This window comes from Stylophora pistillata, chromosome 6 (assembly GCF_964205215.1).
Source record: "Stylophora pistillata chromosome 6, jaStyPist1.2, whole genome shotgun sequence".
Classification (NCBI taxonomy): domain Eukaryota; kingdom Metazoa; phylum Cnidaria; class Anthozoa; order Scleractinia; family Pocilloporidae; genus Stylophora; species Stylophora pistillata.
Genome location: NC_142524.1, coordinates 902,579 through 930,505, shown reverse-complemented (window position 1 = coordinate 930,505; position 27,927 = coordinate 902,579). Strand labels below are relative to the sequence as shown.

General features: G+C 39.0%; 5 protein-coding genes, 1 long non-coding RNA gene and 1 pseudogene across 7 annotated transcripts; 4 read left to right on the top strand and 3 right to left on the bottom strand.

Annotated features, from left to right (window-relative positions):
* The first annotated feature begins 60 nt into the window (after window positions 1-60).
* On the top strand, window positions 61-7,729 carry LOC111342822 (uncharacterized). Of its 2 annotated transcripts, none has more exons than XM_088762607.1 (6): window positions 61-520; window positions 3,826-3,940; window positions 4,100-4,213; window positions 4,351-4,464; window positions 5,027-5,140; window positions 6,020-7,729. In XM_088762607.1, exons 1-6 carry the CDS (start codon window positions 92-94, stop codon window positions 6,250-6,252), a joined length of 1,119 nt encoding a protein of 372 aa, XP_088618733.1. In that variant the 5' UTR covers window positions 61-91; the 3' UTR covers window positions 6,253-7,729. The 2 variants fall into 2 exon arrangements, with proteins under 2 accessions (XP_088618733.1, XP_088618734.1); XM_088762608.1 differs by lacking the exon at window positions 61-520 and adding an exon at window positions 2,331-2,776.
* Window positions 241-2,140, bottom strand: LOC148727641 (uncharacterized). Its single transcript, XR_016002275.1, has 3 exons — window positions 1,861-2,140; window positions 1,249-1,393; window positions 241-539 (listed from the first exon to the last, which is right to left on the bottom strand). It is a non-coding gene; the product is annotated as an uncharacterized LOC148727641 (long non-coding RNA).
* Window positions 7,730-8,213: 484 nt separating the features above from the next.
* Window positions 8,214-10,439, bottom strand: LOC111342825 (NF-kappa-B-repressing factor-like). Its single transcript, XM_022949946.2, has one exon. It carries the CDS (start codon window positions 10,426-10,428, stop codon window positions 9,481-9,483), a length of 948 nt encoding a protein of 315 aa, XP_022805681.2. The 5' UTR covers window positions 10,429-10,439; the 3' UTR covers window positions 8,214-9,480.
* A 90-nt stretch (window positions 10,440-10,529) lies between these two features.
* LOC111342824 (uncharacterized) lies at window positions 10,530-13,913 on the top strand. The gene is made up of 2 exons (XM_022949943.2): window positions 10,530-10,983; window positions 12,755-13,913. The coding sequence occupies exons 1-2, from the start codon at window positions 10,530-10,532 to the stop codon at window positions 13,279-13,281; spliced, it is 981 nt and encodes a 326-aa protein (XP_022805678.2). The 3' UTR covers window positions 13,282-13,913.
* Window positions 13,914-14,522: 609 nt separating this feature from the next.
* LOC111342826 (E3 ubiquitin-protein ligase RNF217-like) lies at window positions 14,523-16,472 on the top strand. The gene has a single exon (XM_022949947.2). It carries the CDS (start codon window positions 15,140-15,142, stop codon window positions 15,983-15,985), a length of 846 nt encoding a protein of 281 aa, XP_022805682.1. The 5' UTR covers window positions 14,523-15,139; the 3' UTR covers window positions 15,986-16,472.
* On the bottom strand, window positions 15,882-23,429 carry LOC111342823 (KICSTOR complex protein kaptin). Its single transcript, XM_022949942.2, has 12 exons — window positions 23,214-23,429; window positions 22,929-23,017; window positions 21,726-21,810; window positions 21,500-21,554; window positions 20,967-21,042; window positions 19,615-19,688; window positions 19,343-19,449; window positions 18,977-19,069; window positions 18,785-18,875; window positions 18,333-18,468; window positions 17,339-17,524; window positions 15,882-16,936 (listed from the first exon to the last, which is right to left on the bottom strand). The coding sequence occupies exons 1-12, from the start codon at window positions 23,422-23,424 to the stop codon at window positions 16,859-16,861; spliced, it is 1,281 nt and encodes a 426-aa protein (XP_022805677.2). The 5' UTR covers window positions 23,425-23,429; the 3' UTR covers window positions 15,882-16,858.
* An 848-nt stretch (window positions 23,430-24,277) lies between these two features.
* Window positions 24,278-26,064, top strand: LOC148727640 (uncharacterized; annotated as a pseudogene).
* The last annotated feature ends 1,863 nt before the right edge of the window (window positions 26,065-27,927 follow it).

Sequence of the window (27,927 nt, the reverse complement as noted above, 5' to 3'; positions counted from 1 at the left end):
TAGCTGCATATGTCGTCACATCATTTATCTATTCCATAACCCCCGGGCTATCTAAAAAATTAATACATAAAAGCTGTTGTTTGCATAAGAAATGCAGAAAAAAAAAGTTCCTGTGCGTGTTGGAATCCTAGAAAGACAAAACGGAACGAAGGTGTCAAAAGAAATGATTAAACTGGCTTATTGGTTTTGTTTCGTTCTCTCTGCTCATCTAGATGCAAAGTTTAGTGGAGCTAGACAAAAACAGACAAGACATGAAGAAGAAAATCAAATATTCTTCGGCAACTTTATTCTAGATAAGTTTCATCGCCTTCAGGTAACGGTTGGTTCATCAAGTGTCGTGAGCAACTACAGGGAGTGTGCTTTCAGTTGTGTAGAAAATCCACCATGTTCCTCGTTAAACGTCGCCTCTTCTCCACATTCAGACGGAAAATTTCAATGTGAGTTGTTACACGAGGATAAATACTCTGCAAGGCCAGGTCAGCTGGTCAGTTCGCAGAAATATCATCATTACAGCATCAAGGTAAAATATGCTTTATACTCTGCAAATATTAGAACAGAAAAAAGTGTTTTCGCACCTTAAATAATGATATTAAGAGAATTCCAAAAACAGCCTCTTTTCTTTCGTTGTGGTCACATAAATTTGAAACAGTAAATATAATAAACAATTTTTTGGAGATTACTTGTAACATTACAAAATATTAAAACCTTGTCATTTTCAAAGTTTGCTTGTCTACGAGCTGAACAAGGGCCTATAGAATTTAATTTTTAAAAAAAATTCAAAAATATGTTTTACAGGAGATACTGACGATAGCATTGACGTTTCAGTGACAATTTGTCGCCCCATGATTAAATGGAATTTTTTTTCTATGTTTCATTGAGGCTACTAAGGTTTTTATATGCGAAAAAATACAGAGAAAACATCACACACAAAAAGTTTTGCAACAATTTCAGCTTGTGCTGACAAAAGTTTTCAAAAGCGAACTGTTTTCCTGTTCACCGAAAGTTGATCGCGTGATGAGAGGAGAAAAAAAATCAATTTTCAAATGTTTGTTTTCATAAGTAAGAATAATGTTTGCTGGTTAACGAAACGTGTATACGAAATCCTGGATATTCTTTTCTTTTGTGGTTGAGCTTTTCGTGAAAGTGAGTCTACAATATAATCGACCGCACAAGGAACTTGAAGTCTTTAAGTTTCACTGATGTTTCTTTGGGAAAAACTTATTCATCATTGAATTATTTTAAACTCACATTTGAATCCTGACATGACACCCCCTTTGGCTTTTCGCTCCTGGTAGTTTCTTGGTACTGTATCTAAATTAACATTTTATATTTACCAAAACACTCTCAGACTGGAAACACGTCGTTTTCTTCGATTCCGCTACGAAATGAAAGTCTTCAATGGCAACGCATAAAAGAAACGCAGAAATCACACATGAATAAAATAAATTATATTTTGACTAGTGGATCGATAGCAACAAATTACGAAATGACCTTTATTACTGAAGATACTGCAAGAATAGAAGCTTAAGAATTTTATGCTTTAATAAGACGCGAACCTTTGCTTCTCACTGAGCCGCATGGTATGTGGTGAGAAAAACACAGTAACACAGCTGTTTCCTCTTTTACAATTCTCAAGTTTTCTGAAAGAAATCGTCAACCTCAGATTCTAAGGCGGTGAAAAAAGAACGCTCACCTGAAATTTATCCAAGCAGTTCAAATGAGTCGTTTTTAGGACATGTTTCAGCCTTACATAGCGCCTTGCGGGTAGCAAAGATAACTTATCCAGGATCGGGGTTGCTACTTGAGGAATTTTCGAAATTTTTGAGATAGCTACTTGAATTCAAAAACAGATATATTCACCTTTGAAAACAGATGTTCCTTTCCTCAATAACGCGTTAAGATATCACTTAGAGAATAGCTTTTGGACTGCCCTTTCAATTCCACTTCCGCTAGGTTTTGGGTACAAAAACCAGAACTCTTCGGAAATGTTCGCCCTTGGTCTTTGTTTCTCTACCTTTCTGATTTTTGCCTAAACATTTGCAATGGTCACTAGCCATTTACATCTCGACGGCATTGGCGGCTTAATGGAACATCCATTGACCCTCCTCAGCCCAACTTAGAATTTTTCAATTCTTAGATTAAATTTAATTAAATATTGAACCAGAGTAAACTAAGAACTCACATTAATTCGGAAAAAAATGTCGAAAAACTACACTCAAAGTAATTGTCAATATCAAGCCATTATTGGGAATAACATTTCATTTTTAATAAAAAAAATTAATTACAGACTGAAACAAAAGGTGACACTAATTTGCATCAGATTCTGCACGCAAACTTAAACGGTGGTAGAGGCTTTGTTTAACTGATCCACGGACAAGACAGGCCAAGGATATAAACTCAAATGTTAAAATTAATTATTTGGTATTTCTTCGTTCTGTGTTCTGGTATAAAAGCAGATCAAAGCGAATTTAAACTAGATGGAAGAGCTGGCCTAAAGCGAGGAGTTGATTTTCGGGAAAAAAGGGTATCTTACGGCAATTTTGCAGTTAAAAGATTCCATCGTCTTCAAGTATCAGTAGGTATATCGAGTGTTGTGAGCAATTACAGAGAGTGTGCTCTGAGCTGTGTTAATGCTCCACCATGCTCCTCGTTTGACGTCGCTTCTTCTCCGCGTTCGAACGGAAAATTTCTATGTGAGTTGTTAAACGAAGATAAATACTCTGCAAGGCCTGGCCAGCTAATCAGATCACAGGAATACCATCATTATAGCATCAAGGTAATTAGAACGCTTTTTTTGGGAAACAGTGTTTGACGCTGTACTAAATGAAAGCTAGCTGTTAAAAAAAGAACTTAATGTTGCAAATATGAGTGATGATAAACTATACTCTGAAAGAGATTTTTGCCCTAAAACGTTACGATGATTAATTTTCTAACACCCAAACATAATAAAAGAAGTGTTTTACCCTATTAATGTTTTAGCTTTCAAACATAATGAAAAGAAGTGTTTTAATTACCCTTGTTCTGTAAATAAATGGATTTCAAACGGCGTCAGGAGTATATCCGTTATGGTAGAGAATTTAGCTTGCATGTCAAATATCACGTATGAGAAGCGAATTTCATTCCTCATTCTCATTTCTTTTTTGGGTCAGAACAAATTTGTTAGTGAAAAGTAGAGTAAAGTAAGATAGGCCAATATTTTACAAGAAATACCAGCAATGGGGGCCTGGTTGTTAAGTTTCATCGTGCCACCATTGGAAAACGTTTGGTTTCAGTTTTGTTTTTCTTAGCCGTAATTAGGATACACCGTAGTATAGTTGAGTATGAAAAGACATTAGGTATATTAGCTAATTGAAACATTTTGTAAGACTAACAAGTCCTGGTTACCTCGGCAATGTTTTCTCAATCGTGTTATTATTTCTCACATAATCAAATTGGTCGGTGCAAGAAAAATTACTACAATTTTCGAACCGTAGATGACAGAAGGGTCCTGATTCTTTGCATATGTGATTTCGACAAATTGAATTGGGTTCATTTAATATCGTGTAGTTCGACTCGGCGAAACAAAGCAACAACCTGCAAACTTTCAACAATAAGTAAGTGAAAGGATGGCAAGCCATTAATTATTAAATAACCTTTTCTAAGCCTGAGGGTCGCAGCACTCTGGGTAGCAAGTCCATTCAACTCAGAATCTTCAACAAGTTCTACATGGACCCATTAACTTAAAACCAACCTTAAATTTTTTGTTAAATTATATATTGTTAAAAAAATGAGTGAATTAATCCTCTGGTCAGTTAATAAATGAGGCAATTCACATTTTATTTACAGACGCCATGTTCAAGCTTTCCGTGTCAAAACGAAGCTGCTTGTGTTCCAAAATACGATGAAAATCTATATCATTGTGATTGTAAACCGGGTTATGAAGGGAAAAGCTGCGAAACAGGTAAGTTCCCCCGCAAATTCTCCCTTCAAATATAAAGTCAAGCAGCTAACAAGAGCACGAAATCTTATTGATGCACGAGATCAGCAAACAATTGTATTGTTTTACAAAAGGCCCTGTCAAGGTTTTCAAACGGAACCGTAATAATAACCTTTTTTGTAGAAATCAACGAATGTTCCAGTAATCCTTGTTTGAATGAAGGGACGTGTGTTGATCAGGTGAATGGATATCTTTGTAACTGTCGGCCTGGATACGAAGGTGCTAATTGCCAAACTGGTAAGTTTTCCATTTTTTCCATTTTTACCCAGCCGTCTTACATTATAACCATGGCAGAAAACCTGTAAATTACTGAGGCATCGTAGAAGATTCTTGTTTTTTCTGAAACTAATCTCAAAAAACTAACATAAACACAGACATCAACGAATGTTCCAGTACTCCCTGCTTAAACGGAGGAACGTGCGTTGATCAGGTGAATGGTTATCTTTGCAACTGTCAACCAGGCTATGGAGGAGTTAAGTGCCAAACGAGTAAGTCTTTTTATTATCACTTATTTTGCTCGTTTATTAACGGAAAACTCCTTTCTTCCCAGATATAATAAAAATGTCTTACTTTTGTTATTTTATCACACGCTGTTTTTTTGTGGAATTTAAGGGATTTCCCAGCCAATATCGAACCACAAGTTTTCAGAATTTCATAAAATCATTGAGGAATCTTCTAAGATTCTTGTTTTATTTTCTGAAACTAATTTCGAAAAACTAAGTCAAAATAAACACAGAAATTAACGAATGCTCCAGCTAGGTGTATGGATATGTTTGTTACTGTCAGCTCGGGTATCGAGGAACTAAGTGCCAAACGAGTAACTTTTTTTTATTTTTTAACTCATTATTAACAAAAAAAATTCCTTAAATCCCAGACTGAATAACAATTTCTTACTTTTGTTCTCTTTTCATACGCTGTTGTTCTATGGAATTAACGGACTTCCCAACAGCGAACCACAAATTTTCAGGATTTCATAAAATCATGGAAGCATCATCCAAGATTCTTGTTTTTTTTTCCATCATTAATTTTAACAAACTTATGTATACACAGACATCAACGAATGTTCCAGTAATCCCTGTTTAAACGGAGGGACGTGTGTTGATCAGGTGAATGGATATCTTTGCAACTGTCAACCTGGTTATGGAGGAGCTAAGTGTCAAACGAGTAAGTGTTTTGTTTTTGTTTTTAACCGCATTCAACGGAAAAAATTCTTTAATTGCCAGACTTGATAAATTTTTTTTACTTCTGTTCTTTTGTCATACGATGTTGTTTTATGGAACTTAAAGAAGACTACCATAGATTTCCCAGCCAATGTCGGACCATCAATTTTTAAGAATTTGATTTGATCCCCAAAATAGTGCTTTACTGCGAAGGATCGTTCACATATACGTCTCATAACCGCAGTTCATACATATGTTTCATATGTTTGTTGTTGTTTGATTTATCATCTACGGGTTTATGTCGAATTAATTTGATGGCCTGCTCCCAGTTGGCTTGTTAGCTCAATTGGTAGAGCGCTGCACAAGTATCGCAGAGGTCAGTGGTTCGAATCCCGTACAGGCCTGAAATTTTTTTTTTTCAGGTCTGATTTTCACTATTGCTCAAATAGTGCTTTACTGCGAAGGATCGTTCACATATATGTCTCATAACCGCAGTTCATACATATGTTTCATATGTTTGTTGTTACACGGATTTTTGTTTGCTAATCTTTTCTTTTTCAAATCAAAAAAATTCAGGACGAAAATCCGTATATTATGATCACTCATATAATTGTATTTAGGAATTCTTTTTGCCAAAGAACCGTTGACAAAAAAATTACTTACTATCCATCATTACTTTACCTGATAGATTCTGACGATGAATAGAAAACTGAAAAAACATACATTTTGAAAGAGGGGAGGTCAAATCAGCGAGGTGGGTCCATATCCGCAGGGGGGGGGGGGAAATCTGCAGGGGTGGGGTTCAAGTCTGCAGTGAGACCGGCGACATTGACTAGGCCTTCGCTGCTTAACTTGTTTTCTTAACTTTTTTTTGGTTAAATAGGAGGTTCATGGACTGAGTATACACCTTACATTTGTGGCAATAGCAATCGGAACAAGATCACAGAGGGAGTAACAGAACAGGAATGCAAACAACAATGTTCTTCTTGTGCTGCCATTGAATATTGGTCTGGAGGAAACTTAGCTTGTTTCGAATGTTTTGATAAAACACAGCGGTATCATTACACCAGCACTCATGATGCTTCATATCCACCTCATGTGTTCGTTAAAAATTGAATAATGATGAACGAAAAATTGAATAAGGATAAAAGGCCTTGCGCAACTACATTCTAGTAGCAAGACATTTTTGCGAAAATATCATCAAGTTTTGGTAGTACTTGCTCCGGAAATCGACACTCGATCATTGACTCTCGTAACTTCGATGACCAAGGATCGCGATCGAGTGCAGTTTTCAGACTTTCCAGTTTCGATCAGTCGAGCCGAAATTTAGGTGTCTTTCTAAGCGACTAGACTTTGATGCAACCAGAAACGTATGTCAACTTTTAGTTGTGTAGTGGGGTAGATTTGAAGGGGTGTCCTGAAAACACTGACCCCCAGTCCATGGACCCCTCTACGGACCTGGTCCACGGACTCTCTACGGACCCCCCCCCCCCCCCCGATGAAAAGACAATAATAACAATGACAACTTATTGAGCTGTTGCGCTGTTTTTTTGTTCGCGGTAGCGAAATTTTGACTGTTAGTATTCCAAATATTACCGTGGCAATGAAACGAGGAAAAGAGCCGACTAAAAAGTAAAAAAAAAAAAGAAAGAAAAAGACCGATAACATAGCTAACTTGTGTATATTCATCGACTCGACCCCGGCTTCACAAAATAATGCTCCTTCGACAAAGAAAGGTGTCCATGTTCATTGGACTAATTAGAGATCGCCATATTTGACAGTTATGTGTTTGATTGCCAAATCTTTCAGCAGGGCGACTTTTATTCAATGATTGATAGACAAAGAAAAATACCGCGCAGCTTTCGGAAAGCCAGGTCACATTGAGACTCACTCCTATTCAAAGGCTTGGCAACTAGGTAGCGAACTCCTTTTATTGCCACGGTAATATTTGGAATATTTACCGTCAAAATTTCGCCACCGCGAACAAAAAACAACGGTAAGTCAAATCTCTATAAGTTGCCATTGTTATTTCTGTCTTTTCATGGTGGGTCCGTAAAGGGGGTCCGTAGAGGGTCCGTAGACCGGTCCGTACAGGGGTCCGTGGACCAGGTCCGTAGGGGGGTCCATGGACTGAGGGTCGTGTTTTCGGGACACCCGATTTGAAGGTTGTGTTTAACATCATTTCAGGCCTAAAAGTGTCAATAACTATGTAGTCATTTGGTTGTGTACAGACTGCGTATATTGTCTCGCGCAATCAAGATTGCATTCGAATTCCTTTGACATTGATTTTATCAATTTAGAAATGCTTAAATTATGCAAAAAACGTGGGGGTTTAGGCTGTAATCGGGGTGATTAAGTTGTGTTCTTGGGAAGACGTTTTACCCTCAAAGTGCCTTTCTCCATTCACGAGTGTAAATAATGCACATGTACCCGTGAAATGCCTGATAATTCCTATAGCATGCTAAGTAAAAGGGACAGGAGTGTTGCTCTCCACAAAGATCCATTCAGGATGGGTAGCGATGTTCCTGGTCACTCAATGCTATGGAAACTGAAATATGTTCTTTTGCTTAGTAAACCATATTTAATCTTTCTACACTGTATTATGGTTCTTTGTCAATCAAGTAATATTCAAGGAACAAAATTCTATGAAAGCAGTGCACATAATGTACATGCTGTAGCGGCATCATAAACTACCAGTACCATGCATGCAGACCCAATGAGCAACGTTACCACATTTTCCTACCTCTGGATGTTGAAACTGTTGATCATATTGTAGATAATTTGCACATTTGCACAGGAACCTAGAGGTATCCTCTGACACAGTTATTTTTAAGTAATGTAGGCAAAAGCAAACAAATGGGAATAAGAATAGTTGATAAATATATAATTTTATGTTAAAACTGAAACAAAAACAAAGTTGAAAAAAACATACATTTGTTTTTTAGCAAGGATCTAGGAACAATGTTTCAAATCAGAATTAATGCCTAAGTACTGAAAGAATGTACCATAGGAAATGTTCAGATTGGTTGTCCTTGTTGATGGTTTGGCTTACCCTGAGATGAAAGGTTCATGAAAGGTTTTTTTTTAATGTTTTTAAGTCTGTAATTTTACTGCTGGTATCCTTTATCAAAAGACAAGCAGATCTGCAACTTGACAATGTGCATAAATGCACAACTTCTGATCAGTACAGAGATCAAATTAACACTTACTTCTCCTGAGCAAAAAGTGCTGTAAACATAATTTGTTCAGTTGTATCTATGACATATCATTATATCATTCAACTTGTGGTTTTTGGACACCAAGATAAAATCACCCATTGAGTCTGTCATAACACTATTGTGAGGCAAGATTAAAACCTACCATCAGCAACAAAATTGTTGACACACAGACCTTTTCAACACACTCTTCAATTTTATCTCTTTTACCCTTGTCAACATATTCACCCCCTTCTTCCCCCAAAACAAAGTTGTATCGTAATTCCATGAACCTTTACCTACATGCAGGCAACTTTGAATGGGGGAGGGGGGTATTGTAAACGATTCAGCGTGTGGTAGAAACCGGAATGTTCTTCTACACATACATAGAACTCTTCAAACATGGTGTGTCAGCTAATTTTGATGCTGATTGACTAGTTGCTCTTAGTGGTCAAAGGCTAAAATCAAGGTATATAACATAAATATTTTTTGTGTCCAACATCATTTGAATTTCATAAGTAATTCATTGCTACTATTATCCAGCCATAAAGTCAATAAAAACACCCGATTTGGTAATAATAACAATAATATTTAACATTTATATAGTTCAAATTAACATACTGGAAGATATGATCAAATGTGCTAAAAAACAATTAAGTATCATGTCCATTTATATAAGTGACACTTTCAAGTAATTCATTTCACTGTAGCTGATTTTTGTACATCAAATGAAATTGGTAAGATTTCTGCACAGACCTAACCCATATTGTAAAACAAAGCTGTATTTACAAAGGCAAGTTACTGTTTTTGCCATTGTTTTCTATTTCTATGAAGTATGGGGCGGTACATAAATCTTAATGCTAAATTTCTTGCCATAAAGTATAATAATCACAATGAATATATGAAATACATACATCTGAACTGCGGCTATGAAACATATATGCACACGATCCTCACAGTAAAGCACTATTTAAGCAATAGTGAAAATCAGACCTGAAAAAATTCAGGCCTGTACGGGATTCGAACCACTGACCTCTGCAATACTAGTGCAGCGCTCTGCCAATTGAGCTAACAAGCCAACTGGGAGCAGGCCATCAAATTAATTTGACATAAACCAGTAAAGTATAACAATGTACACCAGCCTTCCTCTTCAATCCTTTCCAACCACCAAATATCTGTCATCACCTTTCCCGTATGACCTGTGTTTTAGCCCATATTGTTGTGAAATTTTATGTATAACAGCTCGGTCTTCTTTTGAGAGTTCACAAGAAAATTTAATTTCTCTATCTGCTCCACTGATAAATGACATGAGTACATCTCTAACCGTCTGTTTTTTTACTTGGGATCCCTGTGTTGGATTGCAACCCAGACCAAACTTACCATCGGTACCAAGAGCAATGACTGGTTCTGCTCGACCTTGGCCCTCCTTACCAATCCCCCCACTCCCTGTCCATCCCATTTTCCGAAGCATTTTATTACCAATGTTATCTTCGGAAATGCTCGCTGCCTTTTCAAAAGCTTTTGAGACTAGTTCGGTTTTCGACACACACGGAGCAGATTCATGTTGTTGAGATCGTGACCCTAAACGAATAACAGGTTGGCGAGGTCGGAGTATCGACAAAGCGTTCTCGGCGGCTGTGCGTTTCGCCTGTTTTTTCCCTACCCCTTCCCCAACGGCAACTAGTTGGTTCGCTATCGTCACAGAACACGAAAATAAACCTGTTTTGCTGTTAACACCAAGTTCGTCAAATGATATAGTTTTCTTTGATTTTTGGGCGCTATCGTTCAAGACACTTACGGGATTGCTTTCAACGGCTTCTTCTCCTTCCTCACGTTCGTAGATTGTGAAGTTTTCGATCAATGGTTTTGCCTTTCTCAATGCGTTGTCTGGAACAGAAAGGCCTCCCTTCGATTCGAGTTCGCCCACTATTTCTTCAGTTTTTGCCGGATACCTGCAGCCAAGGAACTTTATGTTCGCCCAAACCATAGATAAAGCTTCTAGCTTATCCTCTGGAAAATGATCCCTCCATGTTTCAATAAAGTGTGATCTTAAATGCCATTGTAAGTCACTTTCCCAAAGACACCTTTCTGCCGCCATTTTGAAATCCTCCAGACACGGTTACCTGGCTCTTTTGGAGACATCTGCTGACCAACTTTATTGGATTATCCAAGATGGCCGCTGCACATTGACTGGAAGCAATGAGAGGCGTTTGGTTTTTCAGGCTTAGTTCTCAAAACTTTTTCGTAGTAAGTAGTTTTAAACTCAATTCACCGTGCAATAGGAGCTTGAAATACCTCTCTTCCTTTCCTAATTTTAAATATTCGCCGGATCTTGGTTTTTATCGAGCGAAATTTTACATACCCACAAGACGACGGTACTATTGTAGCAAGCAGACTACTGGACAGTCCAAAAAACAAGAAGGGGCACAGGCCAATGATTTATCTGATTCCACCACTCATCATCATCATCATAATACCACCATATTGCAACGACTACAGGATCTTGAGGAGTCATTTCGTGTTCGGGGACATTCCATCTTGAGATGGGGCTTGAGTGCACTTGTCATTTCGGGATTTGTGATTTACATTTTCCGAGAACCACTCAGAGAAAACGTCGCAGATGAAGTAGCAGTTGTTGCTAGTAGATCTCTTGGTAAGTCAAGTATAAACAAAACTGAGTTTCCAAGCCTGACAGGAAATATCCAAAATTACCCTCTCCTCCCCTCCCTTATTTTAATCAATTGTTAATTGTGAAGGTGTAGTCTGATCGTCCGGGTGAGTGTAGTCCTGAGAAGGACCGTTGTCGGTGGTAGTGACTGACGTTTCGACAACCTGTGCGGAAGTCATCATCAGAGTCAAGTGAATGATTGTTGTCAGTAGAATGTTCTCATTCCAGTTCGTGTAAAATGATCGGTTGGTTTTGCCGTGATGTTATTGGCTGTAAGACTCAAGTGACGTAAGTCGGTCGTGATTGGTCTGTTTCGATCTGTCGGTAAAGTTAGGTCGTTCTTTTTCGGTCGTTTGTGATGTTTATGTCGTGAATGAGTCGTTTGTATGGAGCGGGAAGTTGTTGACATCTGTTTAGGGGAGTCTGTTCTAAGTTAGTAAACCAGCTTTCCAGAGTCATTCGTTGAAAATAGTCAGTGCTGTAGGTTAGGCATTGCGCAGAGTCCCAGTCAATGTTGTGGTTGGTAAGTCGATGGTGTTCAGCAATGTGATTATTGACATCACCTTTCCTCGTCGCCCGTCTGTGTTCAGTCAGTCTTGTTGTGAGGTTCCTACTAGTCTCACCGATGTAGGAGGCTTGGCAGTCGGAACAATTGATCTTATAAATCGTTCCCTGTCTGTTCCTCGGTTCGTCTTTGTCTTTAACGTTGGTTAGTAACTGACGTAGTGTGGTGATGGGTTTGTGGGCGACGCGGATATTGAAGGGTAGTAAGATGCAGTCTTGAAGCGAAGAGCTTCAAGACTTGCTTTAAATCAACGCAAAGGAGACATGTCCTACGAAGACCGATGCAAATTGCTAAAATGACCTACTCTTTCCGACCGTAGAACTTATCTATCTTTAATTGAGTGTTATAAAATTGTTTTTGGTTTTTACCATTTAGATTTTGGAACCTTTTTTGATTTTGCCACAACTAGATGTACGAGAGCAAATCATCAGTACAAACTTTACGTCAAACCAGCAAGACTAAATTGTTATAAACATTCGTTCTTCATTAGGATTGTTAAATTATGGAATGAATTACCAAGAAACATAGTGGAAGCTGATAATCTTCAGCATTTTAAATCTCAGCTTAAATTGTATTTAAATATTTAATTATGACTAAGTATTTTATTTTCATTTAGACTTATTTTTTAGGGAGTTTTCACATAGGGATAACCTCTTAACTTCCTTTTCTGGAAGCATATTTTCCATTTCCTCTTAGTGTATACATAGTCTGCTTCTGGAATAAATAAAGTATGTATGTATGTATGTATGTACGGTATGGTTACTCTAGTCGTAGGGGTTGCGGTGTCGTTTGTTTCGGTAGTGATAGTGGGTCGGTGAGTGTTTCGTCGGATGAAGTCGTTGTTGTAGTTGTTCTTCGAAAAAACACGGTGAAGGTATTTGTCCTCGTCGGATAAGCTGTCTGTCGAGCCGCATACTCAGACAACACCTTCACATGTTACCCCCGGGTTCAAGCCATTTACTGCAATTGTTAATTGTTATAAACACGACTTGTCGTGAAATGTCACAGACTTTTAAAGACCTGTTGGCCGACAAACTGCCGACAGTGAGCTGACATAAGGATCCAGAAAAGTTGGCCTAGAGCTAGGATTTTTTTGGAGGGAAAGCAGGGGGGAGGGGTTGTTTTTCTTCCTCTCTCACTGAATCTTACGGTTCTTTTATTTACTCTCTGAAGATATGTTTCCTTATTTAGCTGACGAAAATGTTATACACAAGGCTAACGAAGTCACAAGAGCTGTCCTACAAGATATTCTTCACGATCCGGAAATCACTAAACTGGCTGGTGCTTTCGTAATGCATGTCCTACACAGAGAAGATGTAAAATCTGCCGCTATCCAGTTGACCCAACACGTTCTTAACGATCCTTCGACCCTGAAAAAGATCAATGAACTTGCGAAGAGCACGCTTTGGAATCTAATGGCGCACGAAGAAACTCGAGCTGTAATGTTGAGCTATATTAAGGTGCTGATTCTGGATCAAAGCACTAAAGACGCGTGTAAAGTCCTGTTGGCGGAGCTCGTAAAAGATCCGGATGTGAAAGGATTTATGGCAGCGTCCCTCGGTGATCTGGTGACGTCCTCTGTTGTTAAAAGCAGTGCTGCTGAACTTGGAAAAAGCGTCACGCACGAAGTTGTTAATGACGCAAAAATTCAGCAAGAAACTGGGAACTTTCTGTGGAGGGCTTTTAAGAACACCTTTACCTCTGGATGGTTCGGCTGAGGGATATAAGATGACATAAGAGGAAGTTTGAAAGGAAAAATGTTTAATCGAAAATTATTTCTAAACCTCAGGTTCTTAACAGTTTGACCAGCGGACTTTATTTAAGGAATTAAACAACAAACAGCCTCTTACTCAGGAAACAATTACAGAAAGATTACAAAAGGAGAAGTGCTGTTATTAAAAATTAATTCGATTTTCATGTACTTTACAGTTTAAGTGGTGGTTAGAACTTTTTATAGGAAATTTAGACTACTAATAGTCTTTTTCCTAAGTTTGTTGGACGAGAAACACGAAAAAAAATACAAAAATGCATATGCTCACCGAATTATATAAGAAAAGAAAACGTGTTAGCTCTCTTTGTAGTCCCACAGCCACACTCTACATTGTTCCCGGCATATTTTCAAAGGATATTTCGTATTTTAACCCCTAAAAAATACTGGGGAAATATACCTTTATTGTAAGGACATTTATTATATGTTACGTGACTTACAAATTACATCGACGATTGGCGTCCAGAAAAAAAAAAAAAAAAAAGAGCAAAGAAAATAGAGTTGTTAAGTATATCCGAGAAAAACTATGTATTTTATTGTTGAAAAATCACCTGAACACCAAATAAACATATATTCAATGAATATATTTTAGATTATGGGAAATACAATTCCTTTTTTGAGACGCAATAATTGCGAGTTTCCGGAACTGTATTGTTGCTGAAGGACGAGGTATCACATATTTTTTTTTGTCTAAGGTCAGTGGTAGCCTTTGCGAACACACTTAACACGAGGGCTTTTGAGTCAAAGCTCTTTCCTTCGCATTTTTGCAGTGTAAATCAATTTTTCACAGAGCACGCGACAAAATGTTGGTCACGTTGACCCTGAAGGTATCTCTTGAACCAGAGAGAACTAAAATACATGATTCGCTGTTAGAATGGAGATCCTGGGTAACTCCGCGTCCTCCCTCCATCACCTGATTTTTTCACAGTTCCTTACAAACTAAACTAAAAAATTCAGTTAACTTATCAAGAAGACAAAGATGACAACTTCTTCACCCGTGAAGAAATGAAATGAACGAGCGAATGAAGTCTTGCTCCCAGTCTTTTCCGCGTAGTCATTGAAATCAATGATGGCGGCCCACTTTCCACTTACCCTATGTTCGTGGGCTCAAACAAAGAAAAGTTACTATGCCAACTTGAAAGCAGGATTTTCTTTATTATCAAGTAATAACCTCTGTTAATTGAGCCCTTGAACTGAGGCAGATCCAATTAGCAAATGTTAGGGAGCAGTCATTAGCTACAGGTACCTGTGCAGAAGCCATTCAAGACCTTACTTAGGCGAATAAATATTTGATAGTAGCGATTTAAAGCCTTAAAGAAAACTGTCACATTAGCATGGTATACATGTCAAATAATTTGACTTGGAAAATATTAAGGGCATCGTCTTGTTGCAGGTAGTTTGTTCGGATGGTAACTCACGACTACGATTTGAGGTTGCAGAGGCGAGCGTTAAGTTTGAGTTCACCTTAATGCGCGTACATCACTTTATTGCTGCATACAATCTTTTGCGTGGAACTCTCATTAAGTTTCTCTAGTTGTGGAGGAGTGTCAAAACCAGACAACAAATGGGCGAAAGTTATTGAGGATAGAGTGTTTACTTAGAACGCATCTGAAAAGCAAGTACTCTTGTTTAATCTAGTGGAAGGTAAATAGCTTCTAGGAGAAAGAAATTCCCACTGGGTTTACCGTACGCTTCAAAGGTTCAAGCAATTGTAACCGACATTGCTGGGCGCTGCAAGATACACAAACAAACGCAGTCTTTCCCGGCAGTTATAGTTTGTTATCATATTCACCTAACACACAGAAGCTATGGAAACCACTGAGAACGATTCAAACTCAAACACGAATAGCACAAGTTCCGACATTGTTGCGTGTTCTATTTGCTTGGAAAGCGTTTGCCAACTACGAGCGAGCACCCACCAAAAATGCGCCACAGCCTTCTGCGATTCGTGCCTTGGCGCCTACATACGTTTAGAAATAACCCAAGGAAAATGGAAAGTGGAATGCGCGAATTGCAGCTCATTGCTTGCAAAAGAGATGATTCATAAGTTCTTAGAGGAATACCCTTTACTTCAAGAGCATTTCTCTCGTCTAGTAGCTGATGCGAATCAAGATCCTCTCGTTAAAACATGTCCAAACTGCGACGGAAGAAAACGGGTCAAAAATCATAAAACAAAACGAGTGGTGTGTGATAAGTGTCATTTCGACTGGTGTTTTTCATGCCACGCTCCGTGGCATAAATCAATGAGCTGCAAAGACTTTAAAAAAGGAAACAAGATGTTTAAAAAATGGACAAAAGACACCACCGAATGCGGCGCGGGTATCAACGCACGTCCTTGCCCGAAGTGCAAAGTTTTTATACAGAGACAAGACGGGTGCGATCAGATGACTTGCCCCAGGTGTCGTACCACCTTTTGCTATCTTTGCGGAAAGAGGATCGTTCATAGTAAATTGTTTGGTAGCCACTGGAGTATTTACAGTGTGTTAGGATGTAGGTATATTTATAAACCGGATCGCCCTGTGCAAAGAAAGGTCATTAGAGGGTTCTTACTTGCTGTAGTGCTAGCATCGCTGCCAGTTTTTGCCACCATTTTTGTGGCTTTATTCCCCGTGTATGGAGTTTACAAGTTACACAAATGCACTCGTAAGCAGTAGGCGTTTTCGATTAAGGTTTGAATTAAGCTAGCTGTCCATGTTCAAAATCATCTTCTAACTGAATAATTTGGATATATCAACAAAGTTGAAATGGTAAATTGGCCACCGTAACGATTACAAAAGCTGACGTTTCGAGCGTTAGCCCTTCGTCGGAGCGTTAGCCCTTCGTCATTCGCTCCGACGAAGGGCTAACGCTCGAAACGTCAGCTTTTGTAATCGTTACGGTGGCCAATTTACCATTTCAACTTTGTTGATATATCCAAATTATTTCGTTACCCCCACCGACGCAGCCACAAACAGTTTCTTTAGAAACTATCAGCCTTTATCTCATAACCTCACAAGTTATTTTACCAAAGACGACAAAAGTTCCACTCTAACAGCTTCAATTCTGTTCGAACCACTAAATCGTTCTTAGCTCATAATTGTTTTTCTCTGGTCAGCCCGGTAAATTTAGTGTATGAATAAAATTTTCATCTTTCATCATTCATTTGTTGACAGTGTTGTTGTGATGTCCCTTGTTTTACATTGTTATTCTTCTTTTTACCTGCTTCAGTCTCTTCCGTACCACCACCATAGACTTTAAGCTCTAAAAGTTTGAGCAATTGCTTAAACCGGCCCTTAGGAAACAAACCAAGACTCACGGGGAGGATCTGCATACATTTCGGTAAAACTAACGCCGTTGAATACTCAAATAGAGCACATTTCCGACCTCTTGATGGCACCGAGAAAATTCCATCTTGCTTTAGCTGATAATAGGCGAGTTATTACAACTCTTTCCTACGCTGTCTTTCGATGGCGCGCAGGAAATGCTAGGCTGATGAAAACATCTAAACACAGCCTGTAAATAGGCGCACATTATGACATACATGCGGGTCAGGTCACTACTTCTGCGTCCGTAGGATCTATAGAATTCTGTTCCGCATTGTGCAAGGCTACGTTGTCTAGGTTATGCTGTAACGTAAAAAAAAAAAAATAATATATATATATATATATATATATATATATATATATATATAACCTAAAACTAGTATGATTATATATATAATCATACTAGTTTTAGGTTACAAAATGGTACATCGTCACTCCCCTCCAATTAACTCCAGCGCTTTTGGTCACGCTTGTCGGAGTCCCAAGCAGAAGCAAAAGGATCAAATATATAATCACAATGCATACCGAGTTCTTACAATTATAACGATCGGGTTTTTTCCAAATCACAAGCGACGAAGTCAAAGGTGGCCTCAGTACTCTGTTTCTTATTCCTTCCGTTTAATTTTCACGATCATGTCCCTCTTCGCCTTGTGAGATATCGACTCCAATTCCAACCTAAGTGAGAACCAGCTTTAAATAGCTCACCTGAAGTACATGTAACCCTGAAAGCGACGCCACTACGAGTTCCTTCAGTCCGTCATTAGTTAGATCTAGATATTCAATGGCAAACAGAGGGCTCGCAAAACTTCTCTTCCACATCAGCTGAAAATCAATGCTGTTTGAACTGTTCCCCGTATTGTCCAAACGGACACCCTTAAAGATGAGGAGTTCCTGTTTTATAAAGAGAAAAAAATGTTGCTTTACCAACCACACAGTTTTCCAATGTTTCTTGATAATTTAAGGCCACTAGGACCAATTTCTTCAGTTTAACTGCATTTGCTGTCGATTGCAAAGTTTGTGAGAAAGGAGGGGGAGGTAACTATAAAGGGGAAAAAACATTTTGTTTAAGGGGAACAAAAACACTGTAAGTGCACTTTACAGCTCGGTACACTTCCTCGTCGTTTTCTGCAAGATAACAACGTGAAATCAATAATTTTTTCTTTCCTTTGGGAGGGGACAACGAGGGAAAATCAATCTTGTCTCTGCTTGTAATTTAACGCAGTCCTCACATGATAAAATCTTCGAGCCTTTGCGAAATTGTTACCAGCGGTTTGCCAACGCTGGTAAGACCAATCACTGCCGTGTTATGAGCCCGCGAGCAGGCTCTCAAGTTTGGGTCTCGCCTTATAGCGCAGCAACCATCGCCAGCCGCCTCTAAAAACAAGGGTAGTAGAGAGATTTAGCACCGCGTTTATAGGAAACGAACAGCAAGAGTAACCACGAGGCCTTGTTTTTCCCGCCACTTTTTTCACGTTTGCCGGTTTTCACGTTTGCAGTTTCTACGTGAATGTAACTTGTTTCGCGTTGCCGTGTAGGTAAGATTTTCTTCTGCCGTTTCACGTAAACACGGTGCTAAATCTCTCTATTGAAACACCTGAGAAATATTAATTCACTATTTAGTGGAAGTTTTCGCGGCGGGCTTTACCGCTTTAATTGGTCAAGCTCATTAATAACGTCTCTATCATTGTCTGGCGCTCACCTGTCCATATGTTCCCAGGATTATCTCGTTCTTCCCGTCCCAGTTGACATCAGCGATACATGTGCACGTCACACAGTCGAATTCATCCGACTCTGGTAGAGTCACCATGTTTGTGAAACCTTGGCTAATTATATTTCTGTGAACCAAAAAGAAACATTTAGTTTACACAAATTTCGTCTCTGCGATTGACTTTAATTGAATGAAAGCTTAAGTTAGGAGTTTATTGCCGGAGTGCAATACGGAAGTTCCCTAGCAAGAAAGCGTCACAAAAGTTCGATTCTTGCCACCTGCCATTCGCATAAAAGTAGTTCCGAATTTCTTTAAGAACCATTAACAACCTAACAAGCCCCTAGTATAGCTTATCTAAACAATCATAACGTTTTCTAGCAAAAATCCATAGCTAAATTTCTCTATTGCTTAGCCGTCGTGGTCTTAAGGTCCCTAATACTTACGTGTAAACGACAGTTGCTTCAATCGCACAGCAAACCAAAAGATGGTATTCCCTTCTTTCAATTGTTTGACCGCTTTCAATCTTTTTACCATCTGCAAGGAGAAATGGAAACAAAATAATCTTGTTTGAGTTAATTCTGCAGACGCCTTTAAAGAAGTCTACGAAGTTTTGTATTGCACAGTTAAAACTGTACCAGTAGCGTCGATAATTTTGCTCGAGTCTTGCGTAAACAATTTCACACTTGAAATGGGTCCATCACGATCCAAAGTGTACACCTGGTCAATACCTGTGAAAAACAAAACCAAAACAGTAAAAAGTATGTATCAAAACTAAAAAACACTTAAAAGTTCCTCTTCGCACCAAAATGTAAAACGATCTCAGAGAGGAAGATGTGCTAAAATTGGAAAATCCGATCAATTAGGCGAGTAAAAGAACGACAACTTTCTTTGCCCGTCAACATCGCCCAAAACGAATTTGAAAACAACCTTTTCAATCTATTAAATACAATTTTACTGATAAACAAAAATTAACACCAAAAGAAGTTTCCATGGCAACATACTTCCCCTCGTAAGGTCAGTCACTGCTACTTTAACATGCCCGTTTTGACAGCCAACAACTGTTACACGTTTAGAATTGTCCAAAGTTTCCACCTCCAACCAAAGAACACTGCACAAAGAGCAAAGCGCGAACAGTTAATTAAACACGTTTCAGAGTGATACCTGTTGATAGCTTAAATACACAAAGTATTTTTAACGGATTTCCATGATCTTAGGAAATGCACATCACCATCAAATTCTCAACACGGAGGATGTGGTGTAAGAAACCACTTACTTGCTTGGCAAATTTTGCAGCTCAGGAAAAAAGTTTTGAACTGGTTGCTCCTCAAACCTCTGCTGAGTCCTTTCCTGCAATTTATAAGAAACTGTTAACTCCCAGAGGTGATTAACATGTAACTTCTCCCTTTATTATCCATACATTATCCAGCAAAGAGGTAATGAGAATACTGAAATTTATCAGGTAGAACCTGCTATCTTGATCTAGAGGTGATTAACATGTAAGGTAAAGGTAAAGTCTGCTTACAAGCCTAGTGGCCCATTAGGCCGGTGCTTAACTCCGGTTTGTAGCATGAAGTGACTAAGAGTATTTCTACTCTCCCCTGGATGGGATGCCAGTCCATCGTGGGGTTACCCCCCAGCATTAAACTGACAGTACCCATTTATACACCTGGGTGAAGAGAGGCACTGTGAGAGTAAAATGTCTTGCCTAAGAACACAATAGAATGTCCCGGCCGAGGCTCGAACCCGGACTAATCGATCCGGAGTCGGCTGCACTAACCATGAGGCCACTGCGCCTCCACGATTAACATGTAAGTTCTCCCTTTAATATCCATACATTATCCAGCAAAGAGGTAATGAGAATACTGAAATTTATCAGATAGAAGCTGTTATCTTGATCTAACACCTAATTCTGACTTGTAACTAATCTACAACAAAATGTGTAGCACCTAGAGGGGAGAATTAACAAACAGATCTTTGGAGTTAAAGGGCTAAACTGTGGCAAATTTAGAAACACAGTTGCACCAACCATACAGCTGGTAGCGTGGGCCCTTCCAAAACCTAGCAAAGGTGGTCCTCTTAAAAATGTTAAAGCAAAATCCAGATGCAGCAGTTGTAGGTATTAACTACAAGTCATAAATGAAGCAGTATTGGGTTAAAGAAAGGATTCAGGATACTCAAGTTTAGCAATTCTCTATTCCTGCTGATATACCTCTCTTTGTAAGTTAGTTCAAATAATTTAGTGTTGCAAAAAGTGCTTTGCTTGGATATCATAACACCAAATCAATAAGAACTCAAAGAAAACCCAAGCAAATTGCTCCAGGCACAGGAAAATGCAAGTGACTGAGGCTCAGCTGTTGTATTTTTACATCTTACTTTTTTTATAAGGGTGGTGTAGGTTTTCTCAACCAATTACTCAGTAGAAAGGAGCAAAACAAAAGCAGTCCCACATTACTGTTAACACTTGATCAAAAATTACATGATCCGTACAACACTCTTTATGTAATAAAATATGTTAATTGTCATCCCTTGTTTCCCAGATATTGAACTGGCACTACAATGTTAATGTTAATTACCATTTATCAGTTTTGGGAGTTATAGCCAAGGGTAATTATAAAATCTGCTAACCTCACAAAACATGTGCACCTTTCCATCACTTCCACAAAGCAAAAACACAATTTGCTTTCTTTCCTTCACAAAAACACTGCCAAAGGCAAATACATGAATTTATTTACTAATTATTAAATAAATTGAGAGTGTGTGAGGTCACACCAAAAAAATTTCAAATTATATTGTAAGGTCTCAGCATGAACAATGACATAGCAGCAGTTCATATGTTAATATCAAGACCTGTTATTTAGATTTTTCAAAGCAAAGACTTCCATAAGTCCTGGTAAATAAGGCACTGACAAATCTCTTTGACGAGTCTCCTCACGTTTAAGTCTTATATCCCCCTCCTTCGACACACACATCAGTCTGCATACACTGTATTCCCCATACTGCTCTCTATACATTTCCGAGGCTGCTTGCAAGGAGAATTTGTTTAACAATCAAGAGCTTCTTTAGGTGGTCTGATTGTTTCCATGATTCTCCAGACCCTTATATGTTATTCAGGGGTGACATTGTAAGGGAAAAAAATATAACATTTATGGACTTCTTACTCAGCATGTGTCAGCTGGAAAGGGACAAAGTTCAATTCAAGATGTTGACAGCCCTCTGTAAAAAAAACAAATAGTACTAGTAGATAAATAATAAATAACTTAAGATAAAAAAAAACATAATATAAACAAAGATTCACTACAGAATGACTGATGCCTAATAACATGCTAAGTTACACAGAAGTTAGAGTAGCTGTATTGCATACAATGTGTTATTGGCTCACTGTACCTGCAAGACTACCCAGTGAGAACTCTGACCTACTTTCCAAAGCTGAATAGATGTTGAGGAACTGTTTTTGGTGACTTCTAGAATTCTACAAAAGGATTCAATGTTGCTTAAAATCATAGAGAGAATGAACACTGAAAGGTGACAGGCACCAGAATAGGATCTCTGTGAGATAAACTCAATAAAATAAAGGAGACAACTCAAGTTAATTTGCTCAAAGGTATGTACTTGCTAGTCGGCACTGTACTCATACACCAAAATCATGGGATTTGAAAATGAGTAATTTTAGATAACACCTAAGATTTTGGCTACACATTTTCAGAGATTATAATGTAACTTATTATCAGTCTCTGAAAAGATAATATTGCTGATATATGACCAGTCATTTATTAGAGGAGGGGGGGGGGGGCGGGCGAGTGAAAATGGGTGGGGGTCATACCTTTTTGTGCACCTGAAAATGGCCACATATTTTTGTGCATTCCAATTTCCGTTCCACAAAAAAGAAACATCACTGAAGGAATCAACAACAAAGTCAAATATGATTTATTATCAAAATAATGGCATAATAAACCAACATGACATGGTGTATGTCAGTCCTTTCATGTTGAAAAAAAAAATTCATGTATTACTCGGTATTACTCAGTATCACTGTCTTCTGATTCACTGTTTGAAGAGCTGATAGAGGGCAAGTACTCTTTAATTATTGTACAAGATTGATCACTTATAAGCCCTATTTCCATCATTTGCTTTAGCCGAGAAACTTGTGTCCCTTTTAAGGATATTAGAGCAGCTACATTGACTTCCTTAACTGGAATCTCACCATCAGACAGTAGTTTGGAGATTAATTAAACCAAAATTCTCTTATTCTCATCCAGCTTTTCTCTTCTGTGCCTTTCTCTTATTTTTGCTTTAAATAGTTTTGTGAGTTTTATTTAAGTTGTATCAAAACTGTTTCTGTGGTTGAGGGTGGGTCATTTTATTTCATGTCCAGACTCAAAGGGGGGCCACATTACATTATGCAGTGTCAAGATCAGGCCCACAAGACATTATGAATAGGAAAAATAAAACGCATCAGCCACTCCCCCCTAATAAATGACTGGTCCCTAAAGAACCTTTAGTCACAGTTTGGCCAAAATGGTTTGCCATACTAGAAAGGAAAAAATGTCTACCTTCAAATACACTAATTCACTATCAAATACTATGTACCTTTAACAAAATTAACGATATCCCCACTACTAGTCCTTTTCTTGTTTCAGGTCTGTTAAACGCATCGATAGATACGATTTCTGCTGAATCTGAAATAAATAAATAAATAAATAAAAGGGGATGATGTAATAGATAAGTAAAAATTCCTGTGAAGAGCTGGGCGTGATTTTAACTATTTTTCCGTGTAACCCACAGACGGTCTGGGTGTGACTTCAATGATTTGATTCTCACGTCTCCATTGTCCAGAATAGTTCAGAGGCGGGGAGTGCAAATTATTTTACAAACCTGGGATGTAGGTGAAGGGGACCTCTCTGAAGGTCGGCACAAGTGAATTCTGCGGGTATTCCAAGCAAACCACCCTGCCACTGAGGGAAGCCAGAAATAGCTTTCTTTCTTCTTCATTTCCGTCGATTTTTGCTAGACCATAGATATTCGTTTGCGAGGGAATTGGAAAGAAGTGAATTTCTTCGAAATCTAAGTTCTGCTTGTCCGCCATATTATTCCTAGTTGCAGCCCAGATCTCTCTCCTCTTCTTAATTCGATCCAGGTCTCGCGCACGTTTTTTCACTTGAACACTTGCCAACTGCGAAATGGTGAATTTCTGGGATAAACTATTTTCTTTGTTTGAAATGCTGTTTCTTCATGAGTAAAATTGGTTTTCAAGCCACACCCACAGTTACCATCTTGTCACAAATAATGAGAGGAAAACAAACCCAAACCCTTTTGTGCGTTCGTTCTTGTTAAATTATTTCAATTCATTTGGAAGAAATTTGGGCCATTGAATGTAAGATTCAACACCATGAGTAGTCGAAGAATCCAAAAATTTTGGCTATAGGAAGCCAGCTTTTTTCGCACTTGACCGGATGCGTTTCATCAGTTGAAAACGTCTCCAAAGATTGATGGGTGCCAAGTTCTAAAGTGTGAATTACTTCCTTGTTTCTTCAAGCACTTAGAATCACGTTAAAGCGCGACGTGTTAACAAGGGTCTAGATTTCAATGGGGATAGAACCGACTTAATTTCCCATAGAAAGGATTATCGACCTCTTGCATTATATTCTTGAAGACTTTACACATATAAAGTAGCTATATTACCAACAAATATTTCCTTCACAATTTACAATGCCTAAGAATGGGATAAAAGTAAGAGGCATACCATATGCCGTTGATATCATTGAGACGCAGGTGCTCTTCGCAGCTTTTCTGTGTGACTTTGCAGAACATGGCGCAAACAAAAAGTCAACAGAGGCTAACCGTGCTGCTTTTCGTTGCCGTACCTGCTAAACTATCTATTTCATAACTTGTTTATCTTTTCTTTTCGAGCATTCTCGCTCCCAGCACGGCCCACAACTATGTGGGACGGTAGAAGCGGTCTAAAACGAGGAGTCCATGTGTCAGGAACTCGAGTATATATCGTACGGCAATTTCGCAGTCGACAAGTCCCATCGTCTTCAAGTATCAGTTGGTTTATCGAGTGTAGTGAGCAACTACAGAGAGTGTGCTCCGAGCTGTGTTAACAATCCACCATGTGCCTCGCTCAACCTCGCCACATCTCCACGTTCAGACGAAAAATTTCCATGCGAGTCGTTAACTAAACGAAGATAAATACTTTGCAAGTCCAGGACAGCTGGTTATTTCACAAGAATATCATCATTACAGCATCAAGGTATGCACATAATTGATGGTAAAACATTGTGAAATCAATTCAGTGAAGGCTCTTTGGTGACACCCCCTAAGACTCTTCCCTATTTCTTGTAACTTGAATTTAGTCTTTATTCTCTAAACCAGTATTTTTCCTAAGATGCGAATTCCATTTCAATAAATTAATTTGGTTTTATTAAACAATCTCTGAAAAATTTCAGACACTATGTTCCAGTTGATCATGCAGAAACGGTGGAAAGTGTATTCTAAACTACGAAACAGGAGACTTTGCCTGTTCCTGTCTACCTGGTTTTAGTGGAGAAACTTGTCAAACAGGTTAGTCCGGAAACACTCTCTCATAAAAATGTATGAAAGCGAACCTCGCAGTAATGAACTTTACTCAGTCATGTAGTAGTGGAAATAAGGCCTGAAAAAATTTCAGGCCCGCACGGGATTTGAACTCATGACTTCTGCGATACCGGTACAGTGCTAACTGAGCTAACAAGCCAACTGGGAGCTGATCATTTTGTTGGTTCGTATTAAACCCGTCGAAGTGATAAATAAATTAACTTGAATATACGAAAATAGCTAGGGTTCATTACTGCGAGGGTCGCTTTCATACATTTTCATGAAACCGCAGTATACACAGATGATTTCCATATATTCAAATTTGTTGAGTTTATACATTTCGTTCAAAGGGGACAAACTTAGGATTTTCAGGTGGAGATGCTCGATCTCTTGTCTTACCACGTTTTTTTGTTTAACCCTTTAGTAGAGTACTCTTCTTATCACCAGGGGGAGGATGTGAGGTTTGGAGGGGGAGGGGGAGGGGAGAGGGAGGAAGGTGTCAGTGAGCTTGTAAGAGTAAGCAAAGCTCAGAGAGACACTGAAGGCCATCTAATTCTTCTAACTTAATGCGGGATAAATCAGTGTCTTTTAAACACGAAGGCGCGCTATAAAAGGAGCCTTAGGTCCCACTGGACCATTTGTCAACCAACTGTCGTGTGATATAGAGTCAAGAGTCAAGTCAGCTTGAGCTACAGCTACTTCAAAGCAGTGAACAGCGGGCGCATTCCCCAAAATTGTTTTTATGTCTTCATCACAATACAAGAATTTTTGAGATTTGTATTTCCTTTTTCCAATGGAAACTGTCTTTATTTGTGGCGGTAAATTTGAGATCGAAGTAGGTGGTTCGCACGTTACCTCATGCCACCATGCTGGGGGAAGTAAACAATAGATATCTCATTAGCTCCTTTTGTTCGTCTACCAGCATTTAAATTTGACCCGCACACGTCAACGGTGAGTGACAAATGAGCCTCGGTCTTCCCAGGGAAGACTTCCTTTTATAGCGCGACTTCGTGTTTAAAGTGAGAGTGTCGACGAATGTTCATCAAACCCTTGTAGAAATGGAGGCACCTGTTTCGACCGGGTCAATGGCTTCGATTGCGCTTGCCAACCAGGATATGAGGGAAACACTTGTCATAAAGGTTGTTTATGACGCCAGAATTTTGTTATTTTAGTACAGTGACCCTTCAGAGATAATAGTCAAGTAGAGTGTTTAATATAAGGTTGTCGTTTGCGGGAACCAAAGAAGCGAAAAAGATGTCTGATTTGAGTCCCCACTCCACTTTCTTTTTACTCCGTGATGGCACCAAACGGAACTAACAGAGAAAAGTTTATCATTCACACTTGGCGCAAATATTGTTATATTGGTATATAAGGCTAAGTGCATGCGCAGGGCAGAAATGCTCCTTACTTGCGTAAGTGCCTCACTTATCCTATTTTGAGACAGTTCTAAGAATTTATTTTGCATTGCATGTCTATCTTCGCCCCTCACAGATAGGGAAGAGTGTGCCAGCAATCCACGTCAGAACAGGGGCACTTGTAGAGACCAAGTGAATAGATACACATCGGTGCAGTGCCGGAACAACAGGAGATCACTATGACATAGGTAGGGAACGACTTGTTATGCCACTGGTTTCTGGTTATTAGGTATCTGTAAAACCGACGCCATCCAGACGAAAGATGGAAGAAGATATAGTCAAATGTTATGTCATAAACAATGACATATGAAATTAACGTATATGCTCAATCATCGTATGCCAAAACGTTTACAGCGTTTCCGATCGGACGTTTTTTCAAGAACGGCTTTTTTCTTGACGGCGGCGTTTGTTTCTGAATCACACGTATTAAATCACGGACATTGCTCATAAATCATTTTGAAGTATTACGTAAAATAAAGAAATGTATTTCGCTTTTTTGCTGAGATAATTCGTTAACAAAAACGAATGGGCGGCTGCAGTCGCAGTCTGGAGAAGCTGCATGTAGAAAGTCTCTTTCTGGAGAGTCGAACGGGCTAAAGAAAAAAAAGCATCAAGCCAATAGCTTAGCCAAGATCTGATTGCGAATCTTTGTGGACTTTTATCGCGTACTCTCCAAGAGGGATACTCTTTACACTGAAGAAGTATCTCTGGTGAAAAGCCTCAAGTTTATCTAAGGCTATTGATCACTTTTTAACCAACTGAAAATTATATTCAAGATAAGGAAACCACAAGAAGTGTATTGCAAGTAACGATAACAGACGGTGCAATTAGCACTTTTTTTTTCAGTTTCCACACCAAAGACGTGCGCTGGAGTCAAATCGCAAAACCCTGGCGCCACTAACGGTCACCACACGACTGATCCCGATGGCCATGGAGGACTGCATCCTTTCTCAGTGTACTGTTTTTTCAACGGAGCATCGGGAACTGCTTCTTTTACCCTCGACGTCAATGGCCTCGAACTAGTCGACGGTTATGAAGCTACGGGGTCATACAGGCGAGACGTCACTTACTCACTTTCACTGTCACAAATGGCCGCGGTGGCATCCGTCTCCGAAAGCTGCAGTCAGTAGATCAGTTATACATGCAGCAAATCAATGCTTATTGCAAATTACGGTGACTTAGTAGGGGGCCCGTACGGTTGGTGGGTAGCTCATGATGGAAGCTCCTAGAACTACTGGGGTGGTGCTGACCCTTATAGCAACTCATGTGGGTGTTGCAAAGCCGAGAACTGCTACAAATTTCCAAAATTCAAATGCAACTGTGATGCTAACGATCTGGGCGAGAGAACTGATGCTGGTTACTTAACACGTAAGAGCAAACTCCCTGTAATACAGCTAAGGTTTGGAGACACTGGAAGTAACGAAAAGGATCGTGAGAAATATTCATAAGGTCCATTACAATGCGTCGGGGAGATTTAGTTATTTTAGTACATCGATTTCCCAAAGGGACCTCGAGGAAACACCCTCCACACCCTAACATCAGGAGATGCATGTATTCTCAGTACTGTTGTTTGTTATATATATACATTTACTATGCGA

What these genes read in the sequence shown, in the direction of transcription:
- LOC111342822 (XM_088762607.1), top strand. Translation starts at nt 92, where the DNA reads ATGCAGAAAAAAAAAGTTCCTGTGCGTGTTGGAATCCTAGAAAGACAA. An exon ending in AGGTGCTAATTGCCAAACTG is followed by an intron (nt 4,214 to 4,350) that starts GTAAGTTTTCCA and finishes ACATAAACACAG; the next exon opens with ACATCAACGAATGTTCCAGT. An exon ending in AGGAGCTAAGTGTCAAACGA is followed by an intron (nt 5,141 to 6,019) that starts GTAAGTGTTTTG and finishes TTGGTTAAATAG; the next exon opens with GAGGTTCATGGACTGAGTAT.
- LOC111342825 (XM_022949946.2), bottom strand. Translation starts at nt 10,428, where the DNA reads ATGGCGGCAGAAAGGTGTCTTTGGGAAAGTGACTTACAATGGCATTTA.
- LOC111342824 (XM_022949943.2), top strand. Translation starts at nt 10,530, where the DNA reads ATGAGAGGCGTTTGGTTTTTCAGGCTTAGTTCTCAAAACTTTTTCGTA. An exon ending in TGTTGCTAGTAGATCTCTTG is followed by an intron (nt 10,984 to 12,754) that starts GTAAGTCAAGTA and finishes TTCCTTATTTAG; the next exon opens with CTGACGAAAATGTTATACAC.
- LOC111342826 (XM_022949947.2), top strand. Translation starts at nt 15,140, where the DNA reads ATGGAAACCACTGAGAACGATTCAAACTCAAACACGAATAGCACAAGT.
- LOC111342823 (XM_022949942.2), bottom strand. Translation starts at nt 23,424, where the DNA reads ATGGCGGACAAGCAGAACTTAGATTTCGAAGAAATTCACTTCTTTCCA. An exon ending in CCCCTTCACCTACATCCCAG is followed by an intron (nt 23,018 to 23,213) that starts GTTTGTAAAATA and finishes TATTTATTTCAG; the next exon opens with ATTCAGCAGAAATCGTATCT. An exon ending in GAAGCAACTGTCGTTTACAC is followed by an intron (nt 18,469 to 18,784) that starts GTAAGTATTAGG and finishes TTTGGTTCACAG; the next exon opens with AAATATAATTAGCCAAGGTT.